Raw genomic sequence first — 21,330 nt, 5'->3', positions numbered from 1 at the left:
ATTTCTTGCTAAAATAGATAATGTTATTTTCCTTCAAATTTAAGCCATTTGCATTGAGTTTTCTGAACTCTCAGCCAAAATCATTCTCATTGACAGGTGGGAACTCTCATTATCTCTATTTTACAAATAGGGAAACTGGGGGTTAAATAAGTTAAGTCAGCACTTTTGGAGGCTACAGCAAGGGATCACTTGAGCCCAGGGGCAGCACTGAGCCATGATCACATCACCATACTTTAACCTGGGTACAGAGCAAGACTGTTTCCCAAAAACAAAGAAAAACAAAAAAGGAAGTTAAGTAACTTATTGAAAAATTATAGTTAGTAAAATATCAGAATTAGGATCAAAATCAAGTCTGTCTTACAATGCCCTAGTGGTTAAATTTTGGTTGCACACCTTCCATATATATTTATTGAAATATATTACACTAAAGCACTGAAATAAATGCGAAAAATGCCAATAAACTCAAATATGTAATCTGTGAGAAAGCCACTTTCCCCAGTAATGTTTCATATCAAGTGTTGGTAAATTCTGTAAAAGGTCAAATAATATACATTTAGGCTTTGTGGGTCATGTGGTTTCTTTCACAACTACTCAACTCATTGGAGCTCCAAAAGCCATAGACATGCATAAACAGATGAGTTTAGCACTGTTTCAGCAAAATTGTAATTAAAAATATAAGTGGCAGACCAAATTTGGGCCTGGGACCATAGTATACTGAACCCTTCTCTATATGAACTAAATCTGATTCTCGGTAGAAGGGTTTGCCAGGTAGATGAGTAAAAACTCATTTTACTAGGTATGTACAAATACAAAGTCACACCAGTACAGGAGAAGAGAGATGGAGAGCAGTGTAGAAGAGGCAGAGAATGTACCCTTGCAGACTTTAAGATATCAAGGAAAATTACTATGTTCCTACTTTGTGGGGCAGATTGGGAAATGACTTCGATCAGTGCAAAGGGTGGGGAGCTCATGGCTTCCACCATCAGAGAGGCAAAGTTAGATAGTAGATTTCTAGCCTATTATCTGTACTTAAATTGGAATTTCTATTGAAAATTCCAAATTTTCTCAGCAATAAAGACTACCATTATCTTTCTTTCTCTTTTTTTTTTTTTTTTTTTTGACAGAGTCTTGCTCTGTCGCTCAGACTGAGGTGCAGTGGTATGATCTTGGCTGACTGCAACTTCTGCCTCCCTGGTTCAAGTGACTCTCCTGCCTCAGCCTCCCAAACAGATGGAATTACAGGTGCCCGCCATCATGCCTGGCTAATTTTTGTATTTTTAGCAGAGACAGGGTTTTGCCATGTTGGGTAGGCTAAAGACCACCATTGTCTTTCATACTGAAAATATTGAATGATCCACAAGCACTATAATTTATAGCTGTTAGTTCTGCAAATGGAGAGATAAGAATTGGAAATGAACAGATGGTTATAGCTCTTTGATTTTTGTTTTAATTGCTTTCCAGCAATCACAGAGAATGGACGAATTTTCTCAATAATACTTGTTCTGAAACAAAGGTTTGGGAGTCAAGTTTGTCAATAAGGCAAACAGTTTTGGGGTGGTACATGAGGATTCTTCTTTTTTTTCTCAAATGGCATTAATATGAAATTGTTATTTATTTGCAGAATCTTCACTATTGAGCAATTTTTGTCCCCTTTTACTTCTTACTAAACTGGAAACATAAAAGAGGGTTTATAGGAAACCAAGGTTAAAAGAAAAGAACACAGAGCTTCACTCTTCCTTCCCGCTTCTGGCAACCACTGATTTATTTTATGTCTCTGTGGATTTGCCTATTCTGGACATTTCCTATAAATGGGATTATGTAATATTTAGACGTATGTCTACCCTCTTTCACTCAGCATAATGCTTTCAAGGTCCACCCATGCTGTAGCATGAATCAGTAACCAATGTCTTTTATTAGTGAATAACATTCCATTGTATAGATGTAGCACTTTTTTCCACTTTTGTTTATTCATCACTTGGTGTACAATGGAGTTGGTTTGGCTACTATGAATAATATTTACATAAACACTCATAAACAAGTATGAACATTTGTTTTCAAAACTCTTATGTGAGGAGTAGAATTGCTTGGTCATATGGTAACTCTGTTTAACATCTTGAGGAATGATCGAACTTTTCTGCAGCTGCTGCACCATTTTACTTTCCCTAGCATGGTCTGAGTGTTTCTGTTTCTCCACATTCTTGCCAATACTTGTTGTTGTCTGTTCCAATAGATGTAAAGTGATATTTCATTGTAGGTTTCATTTTACTTTACATAAAAACTAACAATTTTGGACATCTTTTCATATGTTTGTTGGATGTGTATATATATATATATATTCTTTGGAAAAATGTCTATTCAAATGGAAAGAGAAATTTTAAAGCAGAGAAGTTGCATGATAAAATTAATACTGCATGTCTATAATGCATTGGGGCCTTTAAACTCATAAAAATGAATAATAAGTAAGATTTTAATCACATTACATAAATAAGATTCAGATAAATTAAGAACCTGCTGAAAAACAGTTGGCTATGGTTAACCCAGGAGTCAAATAAGATCCACAAACCTTCCCTTTGTTCCAGGTATATATCTTTCACGTACACTGTCGGAGATGAGTAAGACAAACATGACTGAATAAAGTGTAATGTGCCTTTCTCTCCTCTTTGGAAAAAAAAACATAAAAATATTTGTGGAGTAATGCAGAAAAGCCTCCATTCTCTTTCTGAAGTCAATGTGATGGTCAAGTTGTAGGTAATGCACTTGTGAGATAATCATGTTACTAGTGATTGATGGGGGCATCCCACTCTTTACTGATCCAGTCAATGTAATAGCATATGAGAAATCCATGAACTGCCCTATGGAGGGCTTATTTATCTTTTAAAATGCTATAACCACATCCAGTGTCTCTAAACAAGTGCTTAGAGATTAGCAAGGATTAGGCGTTATAAGTACATTAGTCACCTAGACACCACTCTTCCCCGCCCTGTACTTAGCAGAGTGTAGATTGGGTACCTGACAGTCACGCTTGCCTTGTTGTTCCTGGGAGGCAGCCATGTGCCTTATTATCTGAACTGATTATCTCACTTCCCACCCCAGGAATCAGTACAGTACTCAGCAGTCTTATTGTAGATACTCAATGATAGATTGTTAAATAAATGACTTTAATTGGCATCATACAGAGACATTACAGAATTAGATACACAGTTGATACTCAATAAATATGTGCTGACTTATTTAGTATAGAAGGTGAAGATGTGCTCGGTGTCAAGCACTGTGAAAATCCCACTACCACACATTATCTTCCTTTCTCTTTTAGGCTTCATGAAACCCCATGAATTGTATGCTTTCATATATTCAATTTATTCATGTTCAGAATGCCAGCAAGTATTAAAGTAGTAATGCAAACCCAGATATGCAAAAGTACATTCCAAAGCATTGAGTTGGGTATTTAGAACTCAGCACAATAAATTTCATCTGAGACCAAAACAAAGAATCCCAATATCATATCAAGAAACAAGCCTTTCCCACTTTTGCTTAAGATGACACCAACACTGTCATGAAGAACAGGAACAGGTGCAGAGGATGTGACTTCTTCAAGGATGTGAAATTATTGATGTATTGGGTACTTTATGCCAGAATATTTGGAGAACAATGTAATTGTTTCATAATCTGATTGCGTATTCCTAAGACCTGAATGTTTTCAAAATGATAAATGACTTACTGACTGAATACATTCTAGTTGTCTGTTTTAAACAAATGTGACATTTTAGAGGTTAATGCTACATTCTTGATTTTCTGTAGTTTAGTCAGTAACTGTATTAGTCTGTTCTCACACCATTAGGACAAAATACCTAAGACTGAGTAATTTATAAAGAAAAGAGGCTTAATTGACTCACAGTTTTGCATAGCTGGGTAGTCCTCGGGAAACTTATAATCATGGTGGAAGCCACCTCTTCACAGGGCAGCAGAAGAGAGAATGAGTGCCAGCACAATAAATGCCAGAGGCTTATAAAACCATGAGATCTTGTGAAAACTCACTCACTATCACGAGAACAGAGAGTAGCATGGGGAAAGCTGCCTCCATGAGTCAGTTGCCTCCCCTCATGTCCTTTCCACACTTGGAGATTATAGGGATGACAATTCAAGGTGAGATTTGGGTGGAGATACAGCCAAGCCATATCAGTAACTATCTCTCTTTAAAATAATTTTTAAATTTATATATTTTTTAAGTTTGAACATGTTGAAGTTCAAATATCTTAAGCTTCCAAGTGCTCTTTTGGCTTTTAATGTATTCCTGGTGTCCCTTTTGGTCTTCTTGGTCCTTAACACTTTGGTTGCATGCTTGCATTTCCCCTCTTGCTTGTGTGTACTTCTCATGTGCCATGATGTCTAGGAAGCTATGTCCTTTTCCACCTGATTTAGCATTTCGTTATCTTCTGTCATGCATCTATCAAATGCCATCTAGGGTTGTGGCTGGAGATACAAGACAGCTTAAAGATACATAGTCCTTTTACTTAAACAACTATTCATCTTTTAAAGGTATTTAATATAATTTTCATAACTTTTCCAGTCAGCCAGAGTAAATACTCTCTAAAATGTCTTTGACAGTTGGCTTGCTTTTTTTTTTTTTTTTTGAGGGGGAAACTTCTCTTGATTGACTTTTTTCAAACTGTGATTTGCAGATAAGACACTAAGAATCTGGAGGTGGTGGCTGGGGCTAGTGTTAGAATTAGTCTTGTTATAATCTCAGTTTCTCAACCCATCCAAATGAGAACACCATAGAAGTAAAAACATGTTTCCTATGCAAAGGCTGCATTAAGATATGTCTAATTCCCACCTCAACCCACTCTCTAAGCCTTTCTTGCATAAAATGCAGAGCCACCACAATGCTGCTGACAAAACTGTCCTCTCCACGAACTCTCCTACTCCTAGAATACATTTTCTACTTCTATCATGATACTTGACATAGTTAGCAAATGCATAAGCAGGGCTTCAGGCGAGGCTCTTGTGTTGCAATTCCTAAGCCTTCTTTACACCCCATGCGGAGAAGAAACTGCTTGGATTTCTGCACACTCAAATAAATGATTCAAATATAAGCTGAGACTATAAAGAGGAAAAAAGATTTTTAAGTAATTAAAGTGAGTGATACTCATTTTGATGAAGGAATTTGAAAAATCAAGTCAATGTTTAGACATTAATTCAAAGCCATAATGGAATGAAAAGTAAATTTCAAAGAGAAAGTAATAGAAATTCCTAGAGTCAAGCATTGTCTATATTTTTGTATCCACCTACCTCCCGGCAATACCTACCTTGCACAGTATTTTAGCGTGTGCTAAAAAAAAAAAAAAAACAAGTGTGTTGGGTGCTCGCTTTGGCAGTACATATGCTAAAATGGGAACAATACAGAGAAGCTCGTCATGGCCCTGCACAGGGATGACATGCAAATTCGTGAAACGTTTCTTATTTTTGTGGTTAATGGATACAAAAAAATAGAAAGAATAAGACCTATTGTTTGATAGCACAACAGGGTGACTTTAGTCAATAATAACTTAATTATACACTTTAAATAACTAAGAGTATAATAGGATTGTTTGTAACACAAAGTATAAATGCTTGAGTAGATGGATACCCCATTTTCCATGATGTGATTATTATGCATTGCATACCCATATCAAGGCATTTCACGTACCCCTTGAATATATACACTTACTATGTACCCCCAAAAATTAAAAATCAAAATGTTTTAAAAATGGTGTTGGGTAGATGGGTTCCAGGATGAATGAACTGCTAAAAAATGGTGCCTTTTAATTGCTTTTATGTTTACTTATTCTGGAGTGATAGTGTTTGGCAAGGAGATACTCGAATATATGTAGCTTAAAAGAGTCCAAAACTCAGCACAGTTAAAAAAGCAGACTATTAGAGATTTCTTTATGGAATGGTCTTCTCTGGCTTTTCCCTGCCTTTCTATGGATAAAGTGTTAAATAATAAGACTGTTGTGTGGTACCTTCATAATTCACTTTCTCTTCAGTAAAATGAAAATGATCTTTATATTGGATTAATGGGTTTATTCCAAGCATTATTATTGCATGCTGACCTCTAAAGTTTCTCTTATCCCAAGGTTGCTAGTTTGAATTGTTAAAACTATAAGTCCTAAGGACAGATTTATTTTATATATGTGTGTATATATATGTTTCATTTTTATAGATTTAGGGAGTACAAGTTCAGATTTCTTACATTAATGTATTGCATAGTGGTAGATTCTGGGCTTTTAGTGTACTCATCACCCAAAAGGTGATTTGGTAACCCAATAGGTAGTTTTTCAACCCTTACCTTTCTCCCATGCTCCCATCTTTTATAGTTTCCAATGTATATTTTTACCACTATATATCCATGTGTACTCTGTTTAGCTACCGATTGTAAGCGAAAACATAAAGTATTTGACGTTCTGTTTTTGAGTTATTTTATTTACAATAATTGCCTCCAGTTCCTCTAATGTGTTCCATTGATCTATATATCTATTTTTATACCAGTGCCATGGTGTTTTGGTTACTAAGCCTTGGGAGTCCTAGATTTTGTTAATCTTTTGCATCAAAATATATGATTTATTTTTCATGGCTGAATAGTGCTTTATGGAATTTATGGTATATGGTATTTCTGGTGTGTGTATATGTGTATATTGTGTGTATATGTGTATATTGTATATATATGTGTATATATTCCATATGTATGGAATATGGCATTTGTGTACACATGCTATATTTTATACACACACACACACACACACACACACACACACACACACACACACACACATACACACACATTTTCTTTATCCAGCTATCCTTTAGTGGACATTTAAGTTGATTCCCTATCTTTGGTATTGTGAATAGTGCTGCCAGAAAAATACAATGACAGATATCTTTTTTTATATAATGATTGGGTATATCATTGGATATATACTCTACTGAGATTACTGGATCAAATGGTAGTTCTATTTTTAGTTCTTGGATTAATCTCCATACTGTTTTCTATAAAGGTTGTGCTAATTTACGCTCCTATCAGCAGTGTATTTCCATTCTCTTTTCTCCACATCCTCACAATATCTGTTGTTTCTTGACTTTTTAATATTAACCATCTGGCTGATGATGTAAGATGATATCTCCCTGTGATTTTAATTTGCATTTATCTGATGATTAATGATGTTGAGAATGTTTTTCTTATGTTATTGGTTGCTTGTATGTTTTCTTTTAAAAAGTGTCTGTTCATGTGTTTTGCTCACTTTTTAATAAAGTTATTTATTTATTTATTTATTTATTTATTTATTTATTTTTATTGTTGTTGTTGAGTTGCTTGAGTTCCTTGTAGATTCTGGATATTAGCCCTTTTTACAGATGCATGGATTGCAAATATTTTTCCCATTCTGTAGATTGTTTGTTTATTCTGTTGATTGTTTATTTTGCTGCGTACAAGCTTTTTCCTTTAATTAACTCTCACTTATATATTTTTATTTTTATGATGTTTGCTTTTGAGGAGTTGGTCATAAATTCTTTGCCTTGGCCAATGTTCAGTAGAGTTTTTCCTAGGTTTTCTTCTAGGATGTTTACAGTTTCAGGTTGTACATTTAAGTCTTTTTTTTCTTTTTGGCAGGAGTGCAGTGGTGTGATCTTGGCTCACCACAACCTCCACCTCCTGGGTTCAAGCAATTCTTCTGCCTCAGACTCCTGAGTAGCTGAGATTTCAGGGATGTGCCACCACACAGCTAATTTTGTATTTTTCATAGAGATAGAGTTTCTTCATCTTGTTCAGGCTGGTCTCGAACTTCTGACCTCAAGTGAGTCGGGAGTTCCATCTACCTCAGGCTCTCAAAGTGCTGGGATTAGAGACGTGAACCACCATGCCTGGAACATTTAAATCCTTAATTCATCTTCAGTTAATTTTTGTATATGGAAAGAGATATAGGTATAGTTTCATTTGTCTGCATATGGTTATCCAATTTTTCCAGCACCATTTGTTTAATAGAGTGTCCTCCCCCTAGTATATATTTTTGTTGACTTAGTCAAAGGTCAGTTGGTCAGAGGTATGTGGCTTTATTTATGAGTTCTCCATGCTGTACCATTTATCTATATGTCTTTTGGTTACTATAGCATTGAGAGCCCTAAATTTGATACATGTTTTCAGTAAATTTTCAGGATACAAATCAACATGCAAATACCTGTGGCATTGCTAAACACCAATAATAATAGGGAAGCTGAGAACCAAATCAAGATCTCAATCCCATTTACAATAGCTACAAAAAAAATGCATAGGCATACATTTAATGAAGGAAGTGAAAGATCTCTACAAGGAGAACTACAAAACACTTAATCACAGATGACACAAACAAATCAAAAATCATTCCATGCTCATGGATTTGAAGAATTAATATCACTAGAATGACTATACTACCCAAAGCAATGTACATATTCAACACCATTCCAATATATTATCAATATCATTCTTCACAGAATTAGAAAGAAAAAATTCTAAAATTCTTATGGAACCAGAAAAGGGCTTGAATAGCCAAAGCAGTCCTAAGCAACCAGAACAAAGCTGAAGGTATCACATGCCTGACTTCAAATCATATTAAAGACATTTATATCATGATAGAAGACCTGATGTACAGCAGGATGCTCCATTAATTGTATTGACTGTTAAGAAATTACAGTGGTTTAATTCTAGATGGTAAACAACCACTGCTCAAATGCCCTGGAAAATGTCCCCCACCCCCTACGCTGGATGTCCCCGACCGCAGCCACGCTGGATGCCTGGCTTTCCAAACCTCCTCAGTGTTAATCCAGAAACAAGAGTTAACATATAGCCCCAGAGGGACCTCCAGGACCCTGCTTCTCTCATATGGCTATATAGGTTTATCCTGATTTGTCCTATAATTTCCATATGACTTATTAAATATGTTGAACATCACATCCACACGTACTTTCCAGACAAGAAATTGGGATGTGGGAGAAAATTCTTAAGTAAACAAACACATAAATACTCATTTAAAAAACACTGCTTTATTTTTCACATGGAACTCATGAACATAAAAACCCCTTGATTATTAGTCAGTCTCAGGTATGTACACAGAAATATAGATATGTTTTTTATCTTTCATTTCCAAAAACATTATTACAGATTGGAGCAGCAAGATGCTGTTACCTTATCATTGTTCAGTTTTGTATATGCCTGTGATGTTGGTCTAATCACTGTTATAACCATTACGATACTATTCACAGAAAGCATGCATTAAGCACTTATTGTGTGTCAGGCTTTGTGGTAAGTTATGGTGATACAGAGGTTCATTTGCTAGTCCCTAAGAACCCATAATCTAGTTTAAGAAGAGGATGCAGAATGAACTTGTAAGCAGTTAAATTACAATTCAGACTGATCATCACAGTGTTATAGATGAATAGGAAGTGTGCCTGGAGCTCTGAATACTTTCAGCCATTTCTAACCTGAGGAGTTAGAGAAGACTTCAGTGTGTGCTTACATTTCACATAAATCTGAAACAATTAGAATTTATTTGTTAGGTGGAGATGTATAGCTGTGTATAAGGTGAAGGGAACAGCACGTTTAAACTCACAGAGTCTAAAAGTGGCCATATGTCTTCTAGTATTATTGGAGCTCAAGGAAACTGAGAGAGACACTAGGAAGTACAGTCCCAGAGAGCCTTCTCTGATGGCTTGTGTGGGGAATTGCTGAATCGTTTATTAATCTTGTGTAATGAAGGCCCAATGGAATTTTAGCCACAGGACAAGGAGAGCTCACATGTTTTTATTGAGGTGGGCGTGTTAACTCTTGAGTTAGCAGTAGTCACCAGAGTGAGGTACAGGGAGACTGGACAGGAGGCTATTGCTATGTATGAGAAACTTTTATCCTATAAAAGTTTCAAATGAAGAAACATCTGGGAAATAAAGATGTTGTAGAGAAGAAAACACCATCCCTCCCATGGATAGCATCCAAATTAACACTGGAAATCAAATTTCAATTAGAAAATTGCTTAGGAAACATGGTGTCAGAGCAAGAAGGGCCATGTAATTCAAGTCTATGATGACATCTCTTTCAAGTCTCCCAATGCACCCGATTCAGTAGATAGAATCAGTCTATTTGCTGAGGTCCTCCTGTGCTGGAGAAGCATTAAAAGGGCCCCATTAACATAGACTCAGTTCTCTTCTCTTTGGAGTTTAAGATCAATCTACAAATGGTCATGTTCTCTTCTTAGCAGAAGGTACTGGGGTTTCTACATACATGCTACTCACTGCTCGTGTGTAAGTAAGGTAACATTTGAACAAGTGGAAAATGACCCTGCTGTAATCCATATCATAATATTTCTAAATAAGCGTACACAATAGTGAAGCAACCTACTTCATGACTTTTTAATAGAACCAGGCAGAGATAAGGTCCCTCTAAAACCACAAAAATGTCTAAGTATGCACTTCTGACCTATGTGAGGTAAGTGGCTGCTACTGTCTGTGAATGGCAAGCCCAATTAGTCCTCTATCATATTGGATTTTTAGGCTACTCTAAAATTGTCTTCACTTACACATAGCATTCAATCCTTAATGTACACCATGGTTTTCTTAGCCTATAGAGTAGTTCATACTCCCAGGAAGGCTGTTTTGTTAGAAGCAATGACGTCTCTGTGGATATACTGAAAATCTCATCTACAATAGATAAAAGTCCACAATCAAGGTTAGTGTGAGGATATTCATTCAGTAAGTGTTTATTGAATAACTATTGGATGGCAGGTAATGGGTTAGTTATTAGGAATACATATACCCACATACATCCACACACATATACAGATATAAAACATATTTGTATTTTTCAGAGGCATATGATTTATGAGATAAACAAATGGAAATTATGAAAGTTACTATTTTTAGTAGCAAGTTTGAGAATAACCCATAGGGTGTGGCTTATTTTTGTTAGACATTGACAAATCTCAAAGGCTTCCCAGACATATGTGTTATCGGTGGCTCAAGACTATGAGTAGCACTCATTGCTTTAATTGAAAGAATGAGAGACAAAGAGCAGAAAGAGAAGGGAATAGGTCTGTGATGTAAATGGTAATGGGGCCCAGAGAAGAAAGCCTTTACTGGGCAACAGTATAGAGAGTTTTGTAGAGAACAGAAATATCCAATGAGAATTTATTTTTTGCTGAAGTTTTCTCTGTCTTGTATTATGTTCTCTGGATGAAATCTGTGGACAACTGTGGGAGTGTGGGGGTGCAAGGTAGCTCCCTGCAGAGCAAAGCATGTGCAAAGGCCTAAGGGGACATGGGAAATTTGAACCATTGGGGCTTGTGTATTGAAAGTAGGGGGCAGTTATTATGTATGAGATGAAGACAGAGACCCAGAGGGCTTGGGAAGATTTTGGTCTTCATCATAAGAGCCAAGAAAAGCCATGACATGATTGTCTGAACAGCAGTGACTGATTGCTACGTGTTTTTATGCAAATATTATGGAAACTGACGTTATTGTAAATAATTCATTTTAGGGTTGCTAGCACATACATAAACAGGTCTATAAGGAATATTCCAGGTAAGTGGAGAAGGAAAAAGTGGTAGATTCAAAAGATATTTAGGAGTTAGAATCAACAGTGTTTTGTGATTGCACATGCAGGATCAAGAGAATGGCCACTGCTTTCTGGCCTGGGCAATGGGATTGGTGGGGTCACATTAACTGAGACTGGGAGTGCTAAAGGAAGAACAGGTTTGTTGAGGAAGAGCAAGAATTCCATTTTCTATAAGCAAATTCTGAGGTGCTTTTGGGATGACCATCAAGAGCCCAGAGGTAGGGAGACTGGAATTCAGAGAAACCTGTGAGCTGGATGTATAAAATTGAGGTTATTGGCATGCAGATAACAGAGTGGATCACCCAGGCCAGCTAGAGTTTAGGGTATATGAGAGTGATCTGGAAAGCTTTCTACAGAAGCATCCAGGACCCACCTCTAGCGTTTCTGGTGCAGTAGGTCTTGGATAGAGACTATGCTTTACATTTCTAATATTCTCACTCGAAGATAGTTCTGAGCCTGCTAATTTGAGGGCCACACAGAGAATAGCACTCACCTAGAGAATAAATAATAATGAAACAAACAAATAGAAATAAAAATGTGACCTGTGGGAAACAGTACAACAGAGTCACTTAAGCTGCACTGGTTTGTATTCAGAAGCTCCCAGCTAAGAGCCATGAACATTGGGCCAAAGAAGTAAACTAAGTAAAGACTCATTCTTTATTATTATTTTTTTTTTAAAAAAAAGAAGGTAATAAAAGTAGCACAAATTTATAGTGTGTTAGTTTGAGGTCAAAAAAGACAGCTAAAGAAAAACACTGAGCATAGTGTTAAGTATATGCTCGGAGTTATTTGCAAGCCAGTACTAAGTAATCCAGCATTTAAATATAGATTAGATGATACTGAGTTGGTGAATGTCAAAGATCAAGAGGAAAATCAAGACCATATGATAACATGGATGCCAAGGCAAGAAACGTTTTCACAAAGGCGAGAGTTGTTATGAGTGTCAGATGCTTTTGAGAATTTCAAGGAGATGGGAAAAAAAACCAACTATTGAATTTAGAGATAGCTGGTAATATAAAATAGGCCATTTCAGGAAAGTGATGTGAGGTGCAGAGATAGTGTCTATGAAGCACATAGAACAGAGCCTAGCATAAGCCAAGAGCTCCAGTGACAGTAGCTGCTATTATCATTATCATAGTTTAAAGCAGTTTGTAATATGCATGTGTTGGCATGCAGGTTGAAGGAAATACATTTAGTTTTAGGACAAGCTCTGCAATTCCCAAATAAATGCATTTCCATTGAACAAGCTATGTCCTATTCAGGTTTAAATAAACTGAAAGAGTTTTTAAAAGCAGGATTTCAAACTGCAACGTGGCAGATATGTCATGCAACTTTAACAAGGGCCCGTTTTACATTTGCTGCAAGAATTAATGGCTCTGGGATACATCAAGAACTGTCAGTTCTCACAGCAGCCCCACGAATCAATTGAACTTTAAAAATCCTTGCCCTATACTCCCCATTTCTCCCATGCCAGCAAAATGAACAATTGTCTGATCTTTGGCAGCAGGGAGAAAGCTATCTTTGCCTCTTGCCAGCTGAGAAATGGTTTGTTTCCCTTTCAAACACCACTGCATTCTTCCTGCGATTTCCCTTTACCATTAAATATTTTATAACTCGGTCTCATGCCAGTGCTCCTTCCTGGGTGCCTGATATATGACAGCTTCTACAGGAAATTTTAATATATATGGCAGCAGGTTTCGTTTACACTATTCCTACCGAAGAGGCTGCTGGAGTCAACAACCATATTTAAATGGCTTCTGGCTTGTAAAGGCAGTTTGCTAATCCTAAAAGCTTTTAGATTTCATTGCCAGATTCTTACCTTTTCTTAAGGAATTGTCATATCATGAACTCTATGGGAGAGAAAAAACTGCCTGAGGAATTTGACATTTTGTTTGTTTAAAAACAAATCTTACACAGCCTTATATCTCAATTTTTTCCCTTAAAAGGGATGAATTGTGTACAGGGGGTTAAATGCTTTATAGACAAGAAAAAAGAAAAAAAATGCCCTAGAACCAACATATTCATCATCATCATCTTCTTCATCTTCATTTTCATCATCTTCCTCCTCCTCCTCATCCTCTTCATCTTCCTCATCATCTACCTCTTCCTTCTTTTTATTGCTTTTTTCAGCCTTGCCAACTCCCTTTTTTGCTGCATCAGGCTTCCTTTAGCTCGATATGCAACAATATCGTTTTCATATTTTTTCTTCAGCTTCGCAGACTTCTTTTCATAAGGCTGCTCGTCATCTGCAGCAGTGTCATTCCACATATCTCCCAGTTTCTTCACAACATCACCAATGGACAGGCGAGGATATTCTCCTTATTTTTTGGGTGATACTCAGAGCAGAACAGGAAAAAGGCCTACGGAGGCCTCGTGGGTGCATCAGGATCCTTGAACTTCTTTTTTATCTCCCTTTTAGGAAGGATATAGGTTTTCATTTCTCTTTGTTAATGGGCCCTGTCCACCTTTCCCATATCTTCATATTTTCCTTTCTCTGTAGCAGACATGGTTTTCTCTTTCTCTGAGCACTTCTTAGAAAACTCTGAGAAGTTGACTGAAGCAGCTGGACACTGCTTCTTATGCTCCCCCTGACGAGTTTGCACAAAAAATGCGTATGATGATATTATGCCTCTCAGCTTCTTAGGATCTCCTTTGCCTATGTTTAGTTATTTTCCTGTGCCAAGAAGTGAGGCCACCGCACTTCCGCAGATGTAGGAGAGGAAATCCTGGAGCTCTGGGTTGGGTTCCTGTCCTTGCACGGGTGGCCTGCCCAAAACTCACTACGAAGTGTTGGCGCGTCCGCCCACTCAACTCTAAAGACAAAGAGGAAATCTGACATGTTTAAGCCAGGAGTGTGAAGAATGTGTTTAGGGTCTAACCTGAGTCTCAACGTTTTCCTTTTTTTAAATTAGGTGATTTTGCTCTTCTCATCTAGTATTCCTTTTCCTGTGCCAATTCAATCACACGTATTCAGGCCTAGCTCCAATGCCAACACTTAAAGAAACCCTCAGAGATAACTATAGCCTGAATTAAACTCTCCCTTTCTTTGACTATCTCATGCAATTATTATCTGTAATAGCCAATTTTGGTCTCTTGTTCCTGCAACAAAATATGTGCTCCCACAGTGTGCTACATTGTGCCGGCAACATAGAAACCTCCATAAGTAATATTCAGGTTCAACTCAGTACTTAAGGGGAAACCCAGTCATCGTTTTAATTCATAATAAATTAACTTTCATTGCAAAATCTGCAGGGATTTCTGTCTTCTAGCCCAACATTTTCTTCCCATTTTGCCTTTAATGAATTAACCACTACCACCTCTCAGTGTGCATTTAATTACTGTACTGATTACTTACTATGTATGCTACATGATGTGGAAAGAATAGAAAACTTAAAAGCAAAGCACTCTCCCTGATCTCCCTGGGGATAGAGACCAAAACCTATAAAAAAATAAGAAAACACATTAAATTACCTATAATAAGTGCCGGATAAGTGATCCAGATAACTGCACAGCTCCTGTGGCCCCAAGTGATAGGGTACAGTCCTCATGCCAGGAGCCGTACTTCCTTGAGCTGATCCCTAGACCTTGGTCGTGGTGCTTGGAAAACTCTTTCTTATCAGCATTTTTGCTCATCTTAATCCTAATATTCCTTTATTCTTCCTGTCCCTCTTTTTTGGAAAATGCTTTCCAATTATTTTGCTTTGTTTTCTTTCTTTGTCCTTCATGCTGCTGAGCTGATTTTTCCCTCCTTTTACGAAATTCTATGCTCTTTCCTGAGGTGGTTGTGGAGCTCTTCTATGTCCGAACTTAATTCACTTTCCAGCTATTTTTAAAATAGAGTTTTTGTTCACTATAACACTTTCGTTTTTTACTGTTTTGAGACAGGGCTTCACTCGGTAGTGTAGGCTGGAGTGTAGTGGCACAAACACAGCTCACTGCAACAACGAACTCTTGGGCTCAAGTGATCCTTTTACCTTAGCCATCTGAGTAGCTGGGGTCACAGGCATGCACAACCACACCTAACTAATTTATTATTATTTGTAGAGATGGGGTCTTTCTATGTTGTTCAGGCTGGTCACAGACTCCTGGGTTTAAGTGATCCTCCCACCTTGCCCCCCGTAGTTCTGAGATTACAGGTGTAAGCCAGAGTGACTGGCCTATGATACCACTTTTTAACACAAACAGTTAGAAAAATGCTATATAAAAAACCTCCTTTCTTTTTTTTTTGTGATGGAGTTTTACCCTTGTTGCCCAGGTTAGAGTACAATGGTGCGATCGTGGCTCCCTGAAACCTCTGCCTCCTAGGTTCAGGTGATTCTTCTGCCTCAGCCTCTCAAGTAGTTCGAATTACAGGCACCTGCCACTACACCTGGCTAATTTTTTGTATTTTTAGTAGAGATGGGATTTCACCATGTTGGCCAGGCTGATCTCCAACTCCTGACCTCAGGTCATCCATCCATCTTGGCCTCCCAAAGTGCTGGGATTACAGGTGTGAGCCACTGCACCCAGCCAAAAGTTCTCCCTTTTATAAATACCTATTCTGTGCCTCTCTGTGTCGAGCCATCTATAAGCCCATGGATTAAAGATATGAAGACCTTCTCTGCTCCATGGAAGCTCATGGTCCAGTCAGATGGGAGCCTCACAAGCTGATGAAGTGAAAAGAGTGATGTCTGATAGCAGGGACCACTCTGGAATAAGGAAACATAAGAAAAGCCTTGAAAGACAAATTGGAATTCACTGGAACATTAGGCCCCTCCTGTTTGCTTACAGGAATCTTCATCCAGATAATTCTTTTAAAGGCAATAGCTCTATAACAAATTATTTACCAAATTACATTCCTAGAAGCAGAAGTTTGATTAAGTACATGCCAAAATAGTACCATATACTATACCCAGCTTAGTGTATTGGACTGTCTTAAAAGTGGCATAGCTTTAAAAAATATAAACAAGCTTCCAAAAGTGTTGAATTTGCTCAAAGATGAGAGTTTTATATCTGATTACTGAAATACACCAAGGTTGTTTAGGGCCATAACTTTTATAGTTCTCCATGTTCTCATTCTCACAGATGTTCCATGTTTCTTCTTCAGAATAAAATACTCAGCTGGATACATTAGAACATACTCTGCCACCTTAGGGCACAGCAAGAAAACAAGGAATTGCAACTTATATTTTATTTTTGGTTTATTTTTGTTTACATCCTATTTTATGTTTTGTAGTATATCTTAAATGTTAAAAATTAAATGTATGTATGAATACATACATGAACTTTAATCAGATATGCAAATGTAGGTGTATATCACCCAAAATTATTAGTATCTCTTTATTAGGCTTTGTTTGATTGTAAGTAATAGAAAACCTGAGTAAGAGTGACTTAGACACAGTATGCTTATTATTTATTCAACAAAAATCTAGGTAGGTGGTCTTAGAGTTAGCATAGCGACCTAGTGATTTTATTAAGGGTCCAGAATTTTTCTATATTTCCATACACATATTTTGCCTGATGACTTTCAAGACTAAAATTTCACTTCATGATGAATTACACTTACCTTAGCCAATGCCTCTGTGATTTCCAATGAGTAATACTATATAGATAATATATAGTAAAATCCATAGGTAAAATTCTAAGGTTTCAAATGTGTTGACAATTTCAGTTATTTCCTTAAAGAATTATATCTAATATTTTATTATTATGTATTACATTGTTATTAAAAAGTTATACTAATAATGTTTTTTTTTTTAATTCAGTAAAGCCATTGTGAATCAATTTGGTCATTCTTTAAGCTATGAAAACGGAAAACCTCAGTGTATGATAAGCCTGATATCTGAGCTGTCCCACCCCAGACTTTTGCAGAGCCATTTACTAGGGTCTCTGATCCTCTGTAATGTGTTGATAGATGATGATGTGCTGGAGAAATCGGTTGGTAGAATGAGGCGGTAACCACTAGAGACAGCAGTTGTCAGATGGAAATTAATTGATTGTAATTGCTTTGCCATTGTGTTGCACTTGAAGTCTGTAGCTTGTTAAAACCACTGATTATAAAATAAGGATCTCACTTTTTATGCTGTAGATTACGTTAATGAAAAACTGTTCTTAGGAGCATGATCAGTGAATATCAATAAATGGATAATAGAAATTAAAGGAAAAGTTAACTAACTGATCTTGAGTTAATATACTTCAGCAGCCAGAGTAGCAGTCAACTGTGCACCGTTTCATATTGAATTTTTTGCTCAGAGCTCTTGAATTTTAAATATTTCCCATAGAGAGATTGATTCTGTATGACTGTTTGTCACATACTGTCTTGAATAACAGATCTTTACTATAGAGAATCTCCTGCAAGATGGAAAATATGTCTGTTTTGCAGAGGCTTCATTTTGTGCCAAAGTATTAACAAGCAGATATTTTGAAATGGAAAACATAAGTTTTGATTGCAACACCAAGAAAAAGGACACCAATAGTGGTTTATTTCAATGCCCATGGAATATGAGTAACATATGTGTGAGGGTCTGTGTGAATCTGAAGGCCTTGTTTTTGCAATCTTTATCAATACTATAAAAAGTATACTAAAATGATAACATAAATGTTAAATTATATTTCACTTTTTGCTGTGCAAAATGCAGTAACTTTTGTAAAATTATAAGGAGATTTTTAATTATATCTTTCATTTATAGCATTTAATTGTTGATGTTAGAGAGATCAGATATTTTGAAGATATTTTTATGAGCACCAATTCTCATTAAGCCTCCTTGTTTGCTCTCAAGGACCTTACAGAAAAAAGGAACAGATAAAACAAAGAAAGGATTACTTGCAGGGTTGAATGCAGTGATGAAAGTGGTAAGAGGCACTGGGAGGCACAAAATGAGATCATCTAAGTTCTTAGGATTTCTGGTGTCTTTAACAAAGAATGAAGGTCTGGGAAGAAGGGGCAATGTGACAGTTCTTGGCATTTTGGGGAAATAGAATGATAGTTGAAAATTAAGTTGCATAAAGTTTTAGAGTATAAGAAGAGACCAGACAGATAAACATATAGATGGTTCATGCCCTGGTTTGCTCTACTATGGATTTTGAAGTTGTTGCCCCAGGAGAGCCCCAGGAGGATTTTTATATGTGGGAGAGACAGGGTGAGTTTCCTTTTAAAATGTTCACTTTCTATCAGTTGCGACGATAAGCAGAGAAGAAGCACATTGTGACCTTAATTTACTGTCTTAGTCCATTTTCTATTGCTTTAACTGAATACCTGAAACTGGATGATTTATAAAGAAAATACATTTATTTCTTGCAGTTTCAGAGGCTGGGAAGTCCAAGGTCAAGGGGCTGCATCTGCTAAGGGCATTCTTGCTGGTCAGGGCTCTCTGCTAGCCCTTAGGCAGTGCAGGTCATCACATGGATAGGGGCCAAGAGCATGTCAACTCAATCCTTTTGCAAACAGCCAACCGTTCTGTCATGGGGGCCTCACCCTGATGACCTTATCTAATCCTAATTACCTCCCAAAGGCCCCACATTTAAACATATGAATTTGAGGATTAAATTTCCAACACATGGAATGGAATTTGGGAGACACATTCAAACAATAGCAGTTAATAAGCTGGTATAATGTGCCATGCTGTTGAACATCTAAATCTATGTAAAGGAAATTAAAAGCTTGAGCACTGAATAATTTATTCTTCTTTGATTTTTGAAGTATATTTTTTCTTGAATGTTGTGGTAGAATTGGTGCTAATAGTTTAGTTGCTTAAAACTGTAACTCAAATAATGTCTACATGTGGTAATAGAGTCTGTATCTTGTAGATAGCATGTATTTATGGTTAGTCTTGTATTTGGGATGCAGATACTGATATATAACTTAATTTGAGAATGTAAGTAATTATGATTTTAAAAATGCATGTTTAAGATAATGCTAAAAAATGGCAATAATTGGTCCTGTTAAATATTTACTGGAAACATTCTTCATATTTGAGAATCTGTTTCAGAATTTAGAACATTTGCATTTTAATTATATAATAAAAGGAGAAAGTGAAAGAATAATTGGCTTAGCTATTAGCCAATTATAGCTGTAACTAAAAAAATATCCCCAAAACTGACATTGGATTCCGCAGAACAGTTACAATATACATTGATCAGATGTTTAATTATATTTGGCAGCAATAAAGGGAAGGGAATGTTGTTTCAATCCTTCATACAACATGTTTGTTAAAACTGAAATTAATGGGAATGGATATGGGATGTTTAACTCAGGCTCATTCAGCTTTTAGTGTTTACGTGTCCTCAGATTGGGCTTCTCCAGAGTGACTTCAAGAGTTAAAATGTAGTGGAAAAATAAGACAATTGAATACAGTGGTTACAGCCAGCTGCATTTGGTCAGTACCATGGAGGTTTGGGGCTGTCTGTCTAGATTCCCAGAGGTCAGACCCCATGAGAAGGCCTACATACAGAGATCCAGGGCCAGTGACAGTAGTTGGTGGTGTCAGAATGTCCTGCTGACAACATTTCCCTCTGTGCTTTCCCTGACAGATACGACGACATATTCCACAGAGCGATCTGAGCACTTCAAACCCTGCCGAGACAAGGACCTTGCATACTGTCTCAATGATGGCGAGTGCTTTGTGATCGAAACCCTGACTGGATCGCATAAACACTGTCGGTAAGCCACTGCGGCCCCTGGTGGAAAGGACAGGCCCTCTGCAAGGCCTGGGGGTGGAGGGTGTTAGCAGCATCTGGAATGTAGTGTCTTGGATACACACAGTCCCATCATTTGAATATCGGAGTTGAGAGCCTTAATATGGAAAGGGCAAGGCTGCTGTGTCTTTAGCATTTGAATAAGACAAAACGGAAGCAAAGTAGTTGTGGTTTAAGTTTTACCTGACCAAGCAAAGAAAGATTTACTTTTAGATCTGCCAAGTTAATGGAAATGATTATTTACACACTTTAGAAGCATATATTTATGACATGGAACATAGGCATATATCCTAGTACTCAGAAGTAATGTATGCCTGAGAAACTACAGACTATAGCAGGAGAAGCGAACTGCTCATCTAAGATCTGGAATCTCAGTGTTTATTGTGAACTAACCCCAGAGACTTTGTGTCCAGAGAAAACTGCATTTTATTTTGTTTCTGCCCTCCTTTATTAATTTTGGTACTTTTTCTTAACACCTCTGATGAAACACTCTCTAGCAAGATGTTGTAAATGAAATCATAGTCCTGTTATAGTCTAGGTAGAGAACTACTTGGGGAAAACTCCCAGTAGAGATCAGGAAGGTGTTTAATTGGTTTTCAGAGACATAAGATTATATAACGGCTACAAATAAAAGCAAGGGGGGATAAAGAGTGCACTTATAGGTACCATAGCTTTAAGGCTCAGTAGAAGAATCAAATCAAAGAAAAATATTTCTTACCAAGCTTTCATTTCCAGCAGTACCCTGGTAATTTGTTTTTGCCATTGTATATGCATCAGTGATCATATATATCCACACCCCTTTTCTTCTCTTTATTTACTCTTCTCATATGACACAGTTATTAAATTAATTATCCTGAATCGTGAAGCATGGAAAATTATGACTTTTTCTTATTACTATTATAAAACTCTATTCTCATGTTGTTTCACTAAGATAATGTAGAGAAGGATATCATATAGTTACGAAGTTAGAACATGCCATGCCAGCAGCAGCTGCCTGGTTCCAAGAGCCAGCTTTAGTCCACAGGGAAGATATATTGCCACACTGC

At 36.9% G+C, this 21,330-nt stretch overlaps 1 protein-coding gene, 1 non-coding gene and 1 pseudogene across 6 annotated transcripts in view; 2 read left to right on the top strand and 1 right to left on the bottom strand.

The window, feature by feature from the left end:
- LOC128929213 (uncharacterized) overlaps nt 1-15,244 on the bottom strand; it is a 78,390-nt pseudogene extending 63,146 nt beyond the window's left edge.
- The window catches only part of NRG3 (neuregulin 3), a 1,123,251-nt gene that overhangs the window by 447,141 nt on the left and 654,780 nt on the right, over nt 1-21,330 (top strand). For all 5 annotated transcript variants that reach the window (XM_078345440.1, XM_009009628.5, XM_035266157.3 and 2 more), the window contains exon 2: nt 20,120-20,249. In XM_078345440.1, coding sequence (XP_078201566.1) covers nt 20,120-20,249 — 130 coding nt within the window. The remainder of the gene's footprint in view (nt 1-20,119; nt 20,250-21,330) is intronic.
- Nucleotides 5,360-5,465, top strand: LOC118146517 (U6 spliceosomal RNA). Its single transcript, XR_004732377.1, has one exon. It is a non-coding gene; the product is annotated as a U6 spliceosomal RNA (small nuclear RNA).

This window comes from Callithrix jacchus, chromosome 12 (genome assembly GCF_049354715.1).
Source record: "Callithrix jacchus isolate 240 chromosome 12, calJac240_pri, whole genome shotgun sequence".
Lineage (NCBI taxonomy): Eukaryota > Metazoa > Chordata > Mammalia > Primates > Cebidae > Callithrix > Callithrix jacchus.
This window is presented reverse-complemented; position numbering and strand designations above follow the sequence as displayed.